At 35.4% G+C, this 14773-nt stretch overlaps 2 protein-coding genes across 2 annotated transcripts; both read left to right on the top strand.

Moving 5' to 3' along the window:
- Positions 1-941: 941 nt before the first annotated feature.
- LOC146949193 (putative glutathione S-transferase) lies at positions 942-6125 on the top strand. The gene is made up of 2 exons (XM_085745260.1): positions 942-1381; positions 5604-6125. The coding sequence occupies exons 1-2, from the start codon at positions 1061-1063 to the stop codon at positions 5946-5948; spliced, it is 666 nt and encodes a 221-aa protein (XP_085601386.1). The 5' UTR covers positions 942-1060; the 3' UTR covers positions 5949-6125.
- A 1673-nt stretch (positions 6126-7798) lies between these two features.
- LOC146949192 (putative glutathione S-transferase) lies at positions 7799-9394 on the top strand. The gene is made up of 2 exons (XM_085745261.1): positions 7799-8169; positions 8819-9394. Exons 1-2 carry the CDS (start codon positions 7855-7857, stop codon positions 9164-9166), a joined length of 663 nt encoding a protein of 220 aa, XP_085601387.1. The 5' UTR covers positions 7799-7854; the 3' UTR covers positions 9167-9394.
- Positions 9395-14773: the final 5379 nt, after the last annotated feature.

Genomic DNA, 14773 nt, shown 5'->3' with positions numbered 1-14773 from the left:
AAATAATTTTATATCAAAGTCTAGATTTATATTTGAAGAAACCATCAAATTGATCCATGTCTTTGTAAGTAGGGGTGGACATGATTCGGCTCGGGATGAAAACTGAACCAAACTCAACTGTTTGCTAAATTTAAAATAAAACTGAACTAAAATGAACTGTTTGCATTTCGAACTGAACTGAATTGTTCCAACCGAACCGAACTGTTAATATCGGTACCATTGAAAAAAAATATAAAAAAAACAAACGAAATCGAATTTTAGTTATCGAATTGAACTGAACTATTTCGAATTGAACTGAACTGTTTTGAATCGAACCGAATTGTTTTGAATTGAACCGAACTGTTTCAGAATTGTTAGTAATAGTTCAATTTTTTTTGGTTTGGTTCAATTCACTTCAGCAGTTCAGTTCGATTTTTTGGTTTCTTTGCCCACCCCTGTTTGTAAGTCACTCTCAAATTAGTCATCAAATTTATTAATATTAAAATAGTCATTGTCTTTATTAACTGTTTCTCAACTAAGTCCTCGTCATGTGACAAAAACAAATACATATATCTAATTGAAAAACTTTTAATAAAAACAAAAACTAGTTTAAAATAGGTCAAATATCTCCCTGGGTCCTTTAAGTTTCACGTTTGTAACAGATAGGTCCTTTAAGTTTCAAAGGTTACAGATAGGTCCTTTAAGTTTCTAAGGTTTCAGATAGGTCCTTAACGGAGGTTGATAGAAAGGACCTATCTGAAACAAACTCGAAACTTAAAGGACCTATCTGAAACCTTAGAAACTTAAAGGACCTATCTGTTACAAACGTGAAACTTAAAGGACCCAGGGATGTATTCGACCTTTAAAATATTAAAGAGTTATAGAGTAATTTGAAAATGATTTACAACGGCAGACCAAATCGGTGGTTTACCCATCATTATAAATGGCAAAAGTCCAGCTAGAAAAGTCATAGACTCCGTAGTCCACGCTCAAACTCACCCCAAACTCGAACTTCTCAAAGAGAATTGAATCTCAACAATCCACCATCTCAATTCTCCATTGTTATCCTCAAAAAGTAACCATGAACGATGAAGTTATTCTTCTAGATTTTTGGCCAAGTCCATTTGGAATAAGAGTTAGAATAGCACTTGCTGAAAAGGGTATCAAGTATAAATACATAGAAGAAGAATTAATGTCATTGAAAAAGAGTCCTTTGTTGCTACAAATGAACCCGGTTCAGAAGAAAATACCTGTTCTCATTCATAATGGAAAACCAATTTGTGAATCTTTAATTGCTGTTCAGTATATTGATGAGGTTTGGAATGAGAAATCTCCTTTGTTGCCTTCTGATCCTTATCAGAGATCACAAGCTTTATTTTGGGCTGATTATATTGATAAGAAGGTAATTTGCATTTGATTGTTTCTAGAATTTCTTAACCATAGTTTTTTTTATTGATTATTGGAAATGTGGAGTAATTAGTTACTTTCTTCATGTTAGGCAAACAATTTACTAGTATATTAAAATGCTATTTTTTCTTGAGTAGCTTCTTTTACATTGGTAGGCTTAATGTGATAATCTTCCAAAAATTGGATATGTGGTAAGGCTAGACGATATAAGATTAGAAATGACACTGTTAGAGATAGAGTTGGGGTAGCACCTATAATTGAAAAGATGGTGGGAATTAAGCTTAGGTAGTTTGGGCATATAAATTTGTGGTAAGGATAGTAGATCAAATGGAGGGTAGTCAAATCACGAGAAGCAGAGGAAGACCTAAAAAAAACTATAAGAGAAATTACTAAGAAAGATTTAGAGATTAATGAGTTTGATAGAAATGTGGTATAATATAGAACATTATGACGTAGTTTGGTCTATGTAGCTGACCGTACTTAGTAGGATAATGCTTGGTTGTTGTTGTACATATTGTCCCCAATCAGGAATTTGGATTCTCAATAGTCAGGGGAACCCACATTCATGCATTTGGGGTAAAAAAACAATGCACATTTAAATTTTAGTTTAATAATCAAAATACTGAACTTGAATATAGACTGCCTAATTTTGATTGAATGGCCACCAATGTTCCGATTGTGTGAATGCGGGCAATGTTGACTGCAGGGGAGCTGGATCCCCCTATCAGATATGCATTTTCAGTGATTTGGCCATTTGCAGCAGCAAGTTTCTCAATTTTATTCCTCTTCTTTCTTTTGGAGTATCTCTGGTGAAAAATCTTAGTGTTTTATCACTAAAAGGTGCTTTTGCACGCTGACTCCATTAACCTTCTTCATGATCTGTTCAGAAATGATAAAAAGAGAGAAATAAGAAATTTAGAATTGATTGATTACAATGTGTGTAGTATATCTAAGATCATTCAAAATGCCATCTAGTTTAGCTTCAAGTACTTTAGCTCTATCCACCACTTCTTTAGTCTGAATTTTAGTATACGGAGATCTCCAAGCCGTTCTTTAATCCCTCTAACAGTACAAGGGATATTTCTGATAGTTTTGTTTCAAATAATTATAAAGAGAATCCATACAGGTTTTTGCTTATTTGTACAGAATGTTGATTGTTCGAAGTGTCCAATAATTTTCTCTCAAGAGTTAGTCCAAAACTGCTCAAACCTCTTTGGTCTGATTTTTCTAGTCCTGTCATGAACAAAGGGAGAGATATAAATCATAATAGGCATATGCTCCAAGAAATGCTTGGTAAAATGAGAAACTTCTGCCTTTAGGTAATTGGTGATCCAATCATGGGGATTCCCAAATATCTTTCAAAGCTAACCTTAATATGAATTGAAGCTTCTTGATTGTTTGACCATTATGTAAAGGTCTCCAACATAACCCAAGTTACTCAATGAGCATTCTTGTAAAATCTCTCTAAAATTCTGAACAGTGTTAGCATCATAGATGTTTCCCCCAATTTTCAGTTTGAGATAAAATAATATTAAAATCCCCAAATACTAACCAGTTAGAATTAACATAGGACAAATACAAGGATTTTATTAAATTGCAGGTGGGATCTGTTTTTACCCTTCTCCGGATGACCATAAATGCCGGTAACTCTCAAATTCAGAGTTAGTACTATCAGTTATAATCATATAGAATATGGTTTAGAGACATACCTCTAATGTCAATGTTAACAGTATTGTTTCATAAGCAAGACAAACCACCAACACTATGCTTACCTTCCATTGCACAACTCACAGCCACTAAACAGTCTTACAGCAGCTGAACAGTCTAGGTTGCCAATGCTGCTAAGTTGGAACAAGTCATAATCTTTTGTTTTAGTTTCCATAATGAAAATCATATCAAGGTTCTTAAGAGAAATAATTTTCTTAAAGTCGACGACAATTCCAAGATATAATTATGCTTCTTCGGCCAGCCTGTTTGGACAGTTCTATTGTTTCATTACTTTCAGTGCTTAATTCATGCATTACCATATCAGTATTGGTTCGTATAATTTCATCTATTATTCTTCTTTTGCTTCCTGTGTTGGTTGGTTATATACACGCCATCAGCATCTACGACTGCGAAGGACTGTCCACTGTTTGGTCGTTGTTGACCTGATTTTTGAACATACCCATGAATGAACCTTTGTTGATATAATAATCATAGATCACCAACTGCAGTAGTATTGCTAGTTAGAATAGCTTGGTTTTGTCTTTTGCTTTCAAAGTATGTAGGATGCTCCTTTGTTGTTCCACTGCGACAGGCTTTTCTGCCTTTTTGTCATTAAATTGTTCCTGCATATTTAGCTTAGCAAATTTTTGCAACATTAGTGTAGAAAATGGTTTGGATTTATAGGGACAATTTCCAGGATTGTTGTGATTAATAGTAATGCTACTGTGATATTTGTTTTTATCTTATATAATTCTTCTACCATATCTGATAGATTTCAGCCATACCCTTAATTTATTATGATAAGCATCAGATTTAAGCACATGTTTAGGGACTTTATAACAAGCAGAATCGTTATGTCCTAATAAACCACATAGAAAACAAAGTATTATCCCAAACCTTTCTAGAGACATGTCTCGAGAACCAGTTTGAGCCAAGAGTCCTACCAATCCAAATCAGAAAGAAATAAAATCATTCCTCCAAATAGAAGCATAATATGGGACCCTCAACACCCTAGACTCGGGTTAACCACCATAGTAAGGTCGTATTTGTTGGAGGAAATTGTTTCACTTAGCTATCACACACATACACTGATAATAGTTCCTTGGGAGAGAGTGAATTGATGAGAGATCAAAAAAACTTTTTATTAAAACTTGTGTATCAAGTAACACTAACAGTTTCCTTTTATAGGACCAGATTTAACTAACTAACACAATCTAACAAACTCGTCACTTATAAACTAACTTTCAGTTAGTTAGTTAGTAACATACAAAATAGTCAACTAAGCTATTTGAATTACTCTAAGTCAGTATTTGCTCACCAAAACCTTACTCAAGAGAAAAGCTTCTCCACTTAAAAGCCTCTACCTACATTTCCCTAAAAGACCCTTAATCTCATAACCTCTATTCGGCTTACTTACAAGATAACAAACCATATCACTCAAGGTGTCTTGTTTTCCCCCTTTGATTCAATCCAAAGGAATCTTCTTTGTAGCTTGACTACCCTTCTCCAAACCCTCATCAACATCTAAAAATAAAGACATATAGGGATATTTCTTAGAATGGAATTAATTAGGAGTACTCTTCCTCATATATTGACATTTCTGTTACGCCAAGATCTGAGTCGACAACCGTTAGAGTCCATTAACAGCTGCCAAGTACATACATACTTTCTAAGGATTTTCACCAATAGGTACGCTCAAGTATTTGAATGGGACTGAAACAAGTTTACAGTTGAGAAAATAAGCATCCTTATATAGTAAGAAGTGAAAATAACACATTTATCCATATAAGACTAATCTTCTAAAAGTTTACCTTCAAGCCTGATACCAATTACTTGAAGCACCAAAAATAGACTTCATATTCCATAGGTTCTCTCCACTGTTGTCTCCCCAATAAAAAGAGTGTCATAAGAGCATAAGATGAGATAGCACCATTCTTGAGTTACATTCCTATATCCTAACTTCCTAGCAGTTTTGAGAGGAAGGAATTCAACTTGTGCTCCCAATAGGTTCTTCGATTAAGATTAGTCATTGCTAATGACAGTAAAAGCTTCATGCTTATAAAATGTTTTTTAAAAAAATTAGTGGTACATGTATAAAACTTAAAAGTCTGAGTTTTAGACAGGAAATTTAACTATTTAAACATCTAAATCTTTGTCAAATAGGAAAACTTTTAGGGTCTTCTTGGTGGCCAGATTAATAAAAGCTATCATATTCTATCACAATTTAGTATTTGATGAGCCTGCAAGATATGATAAGTTAAATTTGTCACTTTATTTATCACTAGTTAAATTTGTATCTTTTGTTGATGATTTCAACTAACAAATGCTAATATTTGTTAGTAATATGTCAGGAATAAGTGAAAAAAATAATCACTTTAATAGTAATCACTTTCTTTTAAAATGCTAATACTTGTGCTCCAACCTTGAGCAATAGTTTAGAAATAAGTGAGAAAATAGTCAGTATTGGTTCTTAATAAACGACTAATCATTTTCTTGTGTTTACTTTTTAGATATATTCAATTGGAAAGAACATTTATACCAAAAAAGGAGAAGAACAAGAAGTTGCAAAGAAGGAATTCATAGATACTCTCAAATTGTTGGAGGATCAGTTGGGAGAGAAGTCTTATTTTGGAGGAGACAAATTTGCTTTTGTCGATATATCACTTATCCCATTCTACAGCCGATTAAAAGTTTATGAGACCTTTGGCAACCTCAATTTCGAAAATGAGTGTCCTAAGTTCAGTGCTTGGGCTAAAAGATGCATGCAGATTGAAAGTGTTTCCAAGTCTCTTCCAGACCAGGATAAGATCTATGAGTTCACTATGGACATGAGAAGGATTTTAGGCATTGAGTAGGTTGGATTCTTGGAGATGTATGGCCATAATGAGTTAAGTTCTTGTCTTTTGTGAACTATCTTCTCCTTTCTTATACAATAGTTATCATGAAATAAAAGGAAAATAGATGTTCAAACACTATGCTTTCTACAAGAAAGATAATAGAAAAAATGCAAGTGGATTGTTGATCATACAAAACATGAATCTTGGGGATGGTTTGAAAAACTGCTGATGTGTATGTTTTGCGCTCAAAACACACCCAAGGAGAAGTGCGTCCCGTTTGCAGTAGTTGTGAAGGGACACAATTTCCAGATATCGTACCCAAGTGACTACTAATCGTGCTTCTCTATTATTTAGACAAATCAATATTAAGAGTTTAAAACCTGAAAAATCAAAGTAGAGCAGAACAATATCAAGAATTAACCAATGCAAGTAAACTAAGATGTCTGGTTTCACCTGTGTGAATTATAATTATCTTTTCCAATTATCTTTAACTCATGTTTCATATTGATGTATGTCATTGGCTGTGTTACAATTAGCAACAAATATATAACATGTCCCTCCTTTGAGGCAATAAACCTCAAAGGATTCCCGTGGATCCAGGGGAAAACACAATTGTGATGGACCAACAGTCCCACTGATTGATAAGGTCGGATCCAGGAAGGAAAGAAGTTGGAACAATATCACCTCTCTCTATAGGCGAACCTAACAAAGGATAAATCTCGGGGGTTAGAAAAATAGACAATCCGCAAGCAAGTACGGAGTACCTCCATGAAGAGGGACAAAGCACTCTCGACGGACCCTTTATCCCACGAGACAGAGAAGTAACAACCCCCTCAATAAAGAAGTCAAGATGGTCAAGATGATTAAAAAAGACTCTCTCCACAATGGGTCATTTTGCCAAAAAGGGAACAATATCAATCATAGCGATCGATTGGACGCGCCTATAAAGGTCTGAAGATGGTACCACCCACAGTAGGCTATGGTCCCATGGAACAGAGAAACCGGAAACCTCGAAAGGCTGTCCAAGGCGCGGTCGGTAAAAACCAACAAAACCCTATCATTGAAATTCAATGAAATCCCCCTCTTTTGAAGATGGGCCCCTGAAGATTTCTATCAAGCTACAATCCGACTCTCCCTCTGCCTATAGCTTGGGGGAAACTGTTTCGAACTGGTTCAAGACCTATTCCGACTAGACCCATATCTGATCTAGGATCTAAAGGCAAACAATATCATATGGTGGACACACCCTAAATTCCACTACGTAAGTACCAATGCACAACATTGGGTTAAGTAACCCACTTTTGATCATATTTTTGTCTGTCTTGAACCCTCATGTCTTTGGTGTCAGAGTACGTACAGGTACACCACCCCCTCCCGTCGAGAAGGATTTATGACGGATCGTGGTGGTGGACGATGAAGAACTCAATCTCTCTACAGAGTGGATTTCAATCCAATAAACTATCTTTCTAGGTCCAACAATATTAATATTAATATCAAGTTTTTTAATTTTCGTAATTTGGTAAAAAAGATTGTATAATTACGAACATGTAGTCTTAATTTTTTAATTCCAGGCGTTACGTACGATTTCTTGTTTGCGGGCATCAAACCTTGATGCGGTGGCAACAAAGAAGGCACGGTGGAAATATAAAATTGAGAGAAGAACGCCATCTCACAACAAAATAAAAAATATATCACGTGTATCGCGCTTGAGATTTTAATTGTATTCAATAATGAAATATTTGATTTGTTATAGATTTGGAATTGATTTGATTTGATTTGATTCTAATAATAAATTGTTAGGCTACTTCACACATGCTATATTCAAATCTCACACTAATGACTCGTTTATAAAGAGATTTCTGCTTCCACAATTTTCATAAAACATTTATCAGTTAATGAGTGAAAAAAAAAAAACTACCAATTCATGGCTGATGAGGTGGTTTTGTTAGGTTTCTGGATAAGTCCTTATGGAATGAGAGCAAGAATAGCCCTTGCTGAAAAGGGTGTCAAGTATGAGTTCATAGATAAAGATGCAAGGGATAATTGGCCTTATCTTCTACAAATGAACCCGGTTCACAAGAAAATCCCGGTTCTAATCCACAATGGCAAACCTATTTGTGAGTCACTTGTAATTGTTGAGTATATTGATGAGGTTTGGAAGGATAGATCTCCGTTGTTGCCTTCTGATCCCTACCTGAGAGCACAAGCTAGATTTTGGGCTGACTATGTTGATAAAACGGTATATAATCATAAGAGTCTTCAATTTTTTTTTTTGACTCGTATATTTTTTTTGTACATAGACGAAATGACATATAACTATTGAAACTCACATACACAAGTGGAAGGACGGGTGGTCATAGCATCTGACTTATCAATTTTGATATTTAATCAGTTGAGTTAGGACATGTGCACTGACACGTATATTCAATTTTGCTAAATTATGCTTTCATCGATCTCTATTTTAGGTTTTGGTGTGGTCCATCCAATATTTATTATTTGTTTCTTTAATTTTTTTTAAAGAGGAAGGAAATTTATTACTATTTTTAATTAAAATAGTTTATGAGAAGACATCAAATTACATTGGTATAAACTTAATAGTTACACTGTCCAATAACTTATTTTTGCCTACACATTTTACAAAATTCGTCGTTGGATTAAAAATTTATTGAATGGGTCTAATATGGACCTACTCAATATCAAATTACATTGGTGTGAACATTTTTGTAAGTTCTGATGCAAAAGTTTGTATATCATCAGTATTTTTTGTATTATCAAATCTACCATTTCACTAAAAGTAGTAAGGTCGATCTTTGACTCTTGTGTACGTTTCTCATTTTCTTGCGTGTTGTTTCCAACTAATTTTGGGTGTTAATTATCAATGTCAATAGATATATGAAGCTGGAAGGAAAGTTTATAGGACCAAAAAAGGAGAAGAACAAGAAGCTGCCAAGAAGGAATTCATAGATATGCTCAAATTGTTGGAGAAACAGCTGGGAGACAAGGCTTATTTTGGAGGAGACAGACTTGGTTTGGTAGATATAGCCCTAGTCCCATTCTACAGTTGGTTTGAAACATATGAGAAGTTTGGAAACCTCAATATAGAGATTGAGTGCCCTAAGTTCATTGCTTGGGCTAAGAGGTGCATGCAGATTGAGAGTGTTTCCAAGTCTCTTCCTAACCAGCATAAGGTCTACGAGTTCATTGCAGATGCCCTAAAGAAATTAGGCATTAAGTAGATTGGAAATGTGTGACTACAATGAAGTATGTACTTGTCTTCTGTGATTGGTTGCTTCACCTTTTTTATGGAATAATTATGTAATGGAAGGAAGCACTTGGATGTGCTAAACTTTATGCTTTGAGCAAGAAAGGCTTTGAATATAATTTATGTCTTTTGTGATCGGTTGATTTATCCTTTACTTCTCAAAATTAACAATAAATTGGGTGCAATTTACTCCTTTCTCTAACCATTCAAACAACAACAAATTGAGAGTGATTTACCTAGTCAACAAATTTCTAAATTCAATCATTTTAGATACAAACAAACAATATTCATCTTTATATGTTTTTCATTTGATTGAACCATAGCAAGTGACTTGGGGGAGATGTGTCCAGACACCGTCTTCAACCTCATGTTGATCCCTTAATATGTTGTTTCATATTCAAAATATCATCATGATCCTTTTGCTTATGACTTGTAATATCACCTTCAAATGGGATTTTCATAATCATTGGTGTTGTTGTCGACAACGGGTTTGGACTGGGACAACATAGAAGTCGTGGTGATGGTGTAGTGCGAACGTTCGGTTAAGACGATGAGGAATAACCTTAACAGTTATTGTTGAAAATTGACTCAAAATTTGGATTTTGAAGTTCTGGAAAAATAGTAGTACGATTGCAGGGCATCATAGTACGATTTTGGATGGTTCAGGTTTGAGTTGCCACTAGAAAAATCGTAACACGATGGGAGAAATCGTAGTACGATTTTGATGGATACGACATAGTATTGTACTGTTACCTGCTCTATCGTAGTATGATGGGAGAAATCGTAGTACGATTCTGCGAAATCCTAAACACTATTTAAGGCTTCATTCTTCATTTTTGAGAGAGAGCTTCAAGAGAGGAAAACTTGGGAAATCATAGGAGGTAACTTAAGGGTTGAGGGTCTATGATTAGGGTTCTCTTGGGGTAGGAAACATTGTAAACACCTAGGGTGAGTGAAAATCATTGAGTGTCTTGTTCATTTGTGAGATTGGGAAGATGGGTAAAAATTAGGTTTGTTCTTTGTGAGCTTGTTGAAGATAATTTCTTGTAACTCATTTATATCTCTTTGTAAGAAATCATTGATAGTGGATTGGAGAGATCAATCTCTCCTCTAGAGTAGGTCAAGTTGGACCGAACTAGGTAATCATTTCTTGGTGTGTTTGTTTCTCTTCTCTCATTATCTTTTGCTTGTGGTTTTGAGCTTTTCACTTTGATTCCTAGATTAGATCTAGGTGTTGTTATTGTTGTTGTTGCTTCTATTTACTTTGGTATTGGTTACTACTTTCCTTTGCTCCACATATCATAGTTTCATTGATGTGAGTTTTGAGTCTGAATTCACAACAATTGGCGCCCACCATGGGGCAAATGAGTGAATTGGTTTAGTGAGTACCATGAGTTCAAAGTGGGATATTGAGAAGTTCACCGGAAGTAAAGATTTTAGGTTATGGAAGGTGAAGATGCAAGCAGTGTTGATACAAAAAAAAATGTGAGAAAGATTTGAAGGGTGAAGGTGTGTTGTCAGTCACCATGACACAAGCGGAGAAGACCGAGACGGTGGACAAGGCTAGAAGTGACATTGTCGTGTGCCTCGGTGATAAAGTTTTGAGGGATGTCGCGAAGGAACCTATCGCCCATCGATGTGGTCAAAGTTGGAGTCATTGTATATGACCAAATCTTTGGCTCATAGGAAATTCCTTAAGCAACAACTCTACTCATTCAAGATGGTGGAGTCAAAGACTGTGACGGAGCAATTAACGGAGTTCAACAAAATCCTTGATGATTTGGAGAACATTGAGGTGAATCTTGAGGACGAAGACAAAGCGATACTCTTGTTGTGTGCTCTACCAAGATCATTTGAATCCTTCAAGGATACCATGATTTATGGCAAAGAAGGCACTGTCACCTTGGAAGAAGTTCAAGTGGCTTTGAGAACCAAGGAGTTGACCAAGTCCAAGAACTTGAGTGCGGATGAAAACAGTGAAGGCCTTAGTGTTTCAAGAGGAAATGGTGGAGGTAGAGGTAACCGAGTAAGCTCAAAGGGCGGTAAAAAGACAAAGTATAAGTATTTTAAGTGTCACAAGTTTGGTCACTTCAAAAGGGGTTGTCTAAAGGACAATGAGAACTCCGCGCAAGTTGTCTCCGAGGAGTATGAGGATGCGGGTGCTTTGGTGGTTTGTTGTTGGGATGACAAAGAAGGTGGGGTTTCTCACCTTGGTATTGATGCCTTTTAGAGCAGTGGTCGTCTGGAGAGACGTTAAACACTCAACATCGGTCTGGAGAGGCGGTGGTAAGAATACCCATGGTCATCCTAGAGAGATGGAGGTAAGAATACTCGTGATAAACCTTTGAGGTGGAGTTGCAAGGTGAAAACATAGTGTGTGTACGCATTTGGAAGTTGAGGTAGAGAAAGCTCAACTTGAGGTGGAGTTAGTGACACCGGAAATGGTACAACTATGGAGACCTTGGGTATTAGGCTCTAGTTTTGAGCAAGGGAATTCTTCAAGAGGATGGAAGGAATTCCAGGGTTTGAAGAATGTATAGTGTGACTTGTGTGATTACCTAAAATATCAAGGGTGATTAGATGCGAGGTAATCTTCAAGGAAGCGGGAGACATTTCGTGGTTGAAGAGGGTTTGGTGTAGACTTGTGGAGCTACTTGGTGTAGTTGGATGCAAGGAAAAGAAAAGGGTGAATGGTATTTGATGGTTAAAGTGGCACCATAATCAATTTAGAGTCAAGGTGGAGAAATGTTGAAAATTGACTCAAAATTTGGATGTTGAAGTTCTGGAAAAATCGTTGTACGATTGCAGGCATCGTAGTACGATTTTGATTGGTTCAGGTTTGAGTTGCCACTGGAAAAATCATAGCACGATGGGAGAAATTGTAGTACGATTTTGATGGATAAGGCATAATATTGTACTGTTACTTGCTCCATCGTAGTACAATCGGAGAAATCATAGTACGATTCTGCGAAATCCTAAACACTATTTAAGGCTTCATTCTTCATTTTTGAGAGAGAGCGTCATGAGAGAAAAACTTGGGAAATCAAAAGAGGTAACTTTAGGGTTGAGGTTCTTTGATTAGGGTTCTCTTGGATGGGAAACATTGTAAACACCTCGGGTGAGTGAAAATCATTGAGTGTCTTGTTCATTTGTTAGATTGGAAAAAATGGGTAGAAATTAGGTTTGTTCTTTGTGAGCTTGTTGAAACTAATTTATTGTAACCCATTTGTATCTCTTTGTAAGAACTCATTGATAGTGGATTGGAGAGAACAATCTCTCCCCTAGAGTAGGTCAAGTTGGACCGAACTGGGTAATCATTTCTTTGTGTGTTTGTTTCTCTTCTCTCCTTATCTTTTGCTTGTGGTTTTGAGCTTTTCACTTTGATTCCTAGATTAGATCTGGGTGTTGTTATTATTTTTGTTGCTTGTGTTTACTTTGATATTGATTACTACTTTTCTTTGCTCCACACATCATAGTTTCATTGGTATGAGTTTTGAGTCCGAACTCACAACAGTTATATATCATTTATCGTCTAATATCTTATTTGTTTTTAATTTTCCATTTTTCGTCTCAGCCATAAGATTGGTCCAAAGGATGGTGCTTGCTCATAATTGAAACAGGAGAGAACCCCACGTGAGAGCTCCAGATCCAAGTGAAGGGCCAAATTTTCCAAGCTCCAGATCCATGGAATATTTTTTGAATAAAAAAATTTAATAAATGAAGATTTTTTTAAAACGAAAATAACAAATAAGATGGAAAATATTTTTACTCTTTTATTTATAATTAAGAGGTTATTTTCGTTTTAAAAAAATCTTCATTTATTGAATTTTTTTATTCAAAAAATATTCAGATTAGAGAAGGACATCTTTCACACAACAAGAAAGATCGAACTACCAATGATTGAGAACTTACGGTATAATTTATGAATGAGAGCTGCTATATATTTGCCAAAGTGACGTGTACAATGTACATAGGCATGAGGTGAAGATTTAAATTCCGCATTTTATGGAATAAAGGCGGGTAGTAGTTTAATTAACCAATCACAAAAATTCGCAACGAGTTTAGGATGAGCTTCTTCGATGTGTTTAGCATTTTTCTTTATGAATTTATGTGAAACTGAATTGGTTTACTAAATTCTTTTTATCACTTTGTGTTATGTTTTTTGTGATTAGTTTTTAGACTTAAAAGCACTTTTGGCCCCCAATGTTGTCATAGTTGCGATTTTGGTCCCCTGTTGAAAAACCACTTTCTATCCCCATACCTTTACCCCCTTTTGCAACTCATAGGCCCCACCTGATTTTGACTCGGTCAATGCCTATGTGACTCCTCGCTTAAGTGAGGTGGATGCCACGTAGGTAATTTTTAATTAAAATTAAATGAAAAAGACCATATATTTATGAACGAAATTAAATAAATATGTGGCCTTTTTCATTTAATTTTAATTAAAAAATTACCTATGTGGCATCCACCTCACTTAAGTGAGGAGCCACGTAGGCGTTGACCGAGTCAAAATCAGAGAGGGCATATGAGTTGTAAAATGGGTTAGGGGTTGGAAAGTGTTTTTTGTAATAGGAGACCAAAATCGCAACTATGGCAAACATAGGAGGGTTAAAAGTGCGTTTAAGCCAAATTTTTACTTCTTATTTTTTAACTTATAGATATTTATGCAAGCATTGTGAGTGTATCTTCAAAATATAACATTTCTCAAAATTATAATCACATTATTTGCATTGGAAAAGTTATTTCTTTAGAATTTTTAAACACGAAAAATGCTAACAGCCAAATATAATAAATTTATGTTTTCAATCTTTTGAAAGTGTAAAAAGTACACTTGACAAATTTTTTTTTTTTTTTGCAGAATTTAGACCAATTTCTATGGTATGAAGCATGTACAAAGTTCTAACAAAAGTGTTATTTGATAGATTGAGGAAAGTAATAGGAAATGTTATCTCAAATTCTCAGTCAGATTTTGTCCAAAGAAGGCAGAACTTGGATGATATTCTTATAGCCAATGAGATGGTGGATGATGCTCGGAAATTCAAAAAAGAATTGTTATTTAAGGTTGATTTTGAGAAAGCTTTTGATTCGGTTGATTGGCATTATTTAGAAGCAGTGATGGTTAAGATGAATTATCCTACCCACTAACGGAAATGGATCATGGAATGTGTTACTACAACTACTGCTTCTGTTCTGGTTAACACGAGTTCAACTAATGAGTTCAAATTTGAAAGAGGTCTTCGTCAAGGCGACCCTTTGTCACAATTTCTTTTCTTAATAGTTGCAGAAGGTACTCTGTCGCCCAGTCAGATAACATTTCAGTTTCACACTTCTAATTCACGGATGACACTCTTTTGATGACACATAACATCTCATCTCATTCCTTGAAAGTTGTTCTCTTGCTTTTTGAGGCAATTTTTGATTGAACATCTGGGCATATACCCTTCCTTTATTTGGGACATCCTATTGGTGGAGATTACCGTAAGTTGATTTTTTTTTTTTTGCAACCGCTCCTTGTCGTATAAAATCTAGATTGTCAATTTGGAAGAGTCAAAACATATCTTTGGGTGGTCGAAACGTATTA

Source organism: Medicago sativa, chromosome 2 (genome assembly GCF_051527215.1).
Source record: "Medicago sativa cultivar Bolivia chromosome 2, Bolivia_mono, whole genome shotgun sequence".
NCBI classification, from domain to species: Eukaryota; Viridiplantae; Streptophyta; class Magnoliopsida; order Fabales; family Fabaceae; genus Medicago; species Medicago sativa.
The sequence above is the reverse complement of the archived record's forward strand: the minus strand, read 5'-3'. Positions and strand labels throughout refer to the sequence as shown.

What these genes read in the sequence shown, in the direction of transcription:
- LOC146949192 (XM_085745261.1), top strand. Translation starts at nt 7,855, where the DNA reads ATGGCTGATGAGGTGGTTTTGTTAGGTTTCTGGATAAGTCCTTATGGA. An exon ending in CTGACTATGTTGATAAAACG is followed by an intron (nt 8,170 to 8,818) that starts GTATATAATCAT and finishes CAATGTCAATAG; the next exon opens with ATATATGAAGCTGGAAGGAA.
- LOC146949193 (XM_085745260.1), top strand. Translation starts at nt 1,061, where the DNA reads ATGAACGATGAAGTTATTCTTCTAGATTTTTGGCCAAGTCCATTTGGA. An exon ending in CTGATTATATTGATAAGAAG is followed by an intron (nt 1,382 to 5,603) that starts GTAATTTGCATT and finishes TTTACTTTTTAG; the next exon opens with ATATATTCAATTGGAAAGAA.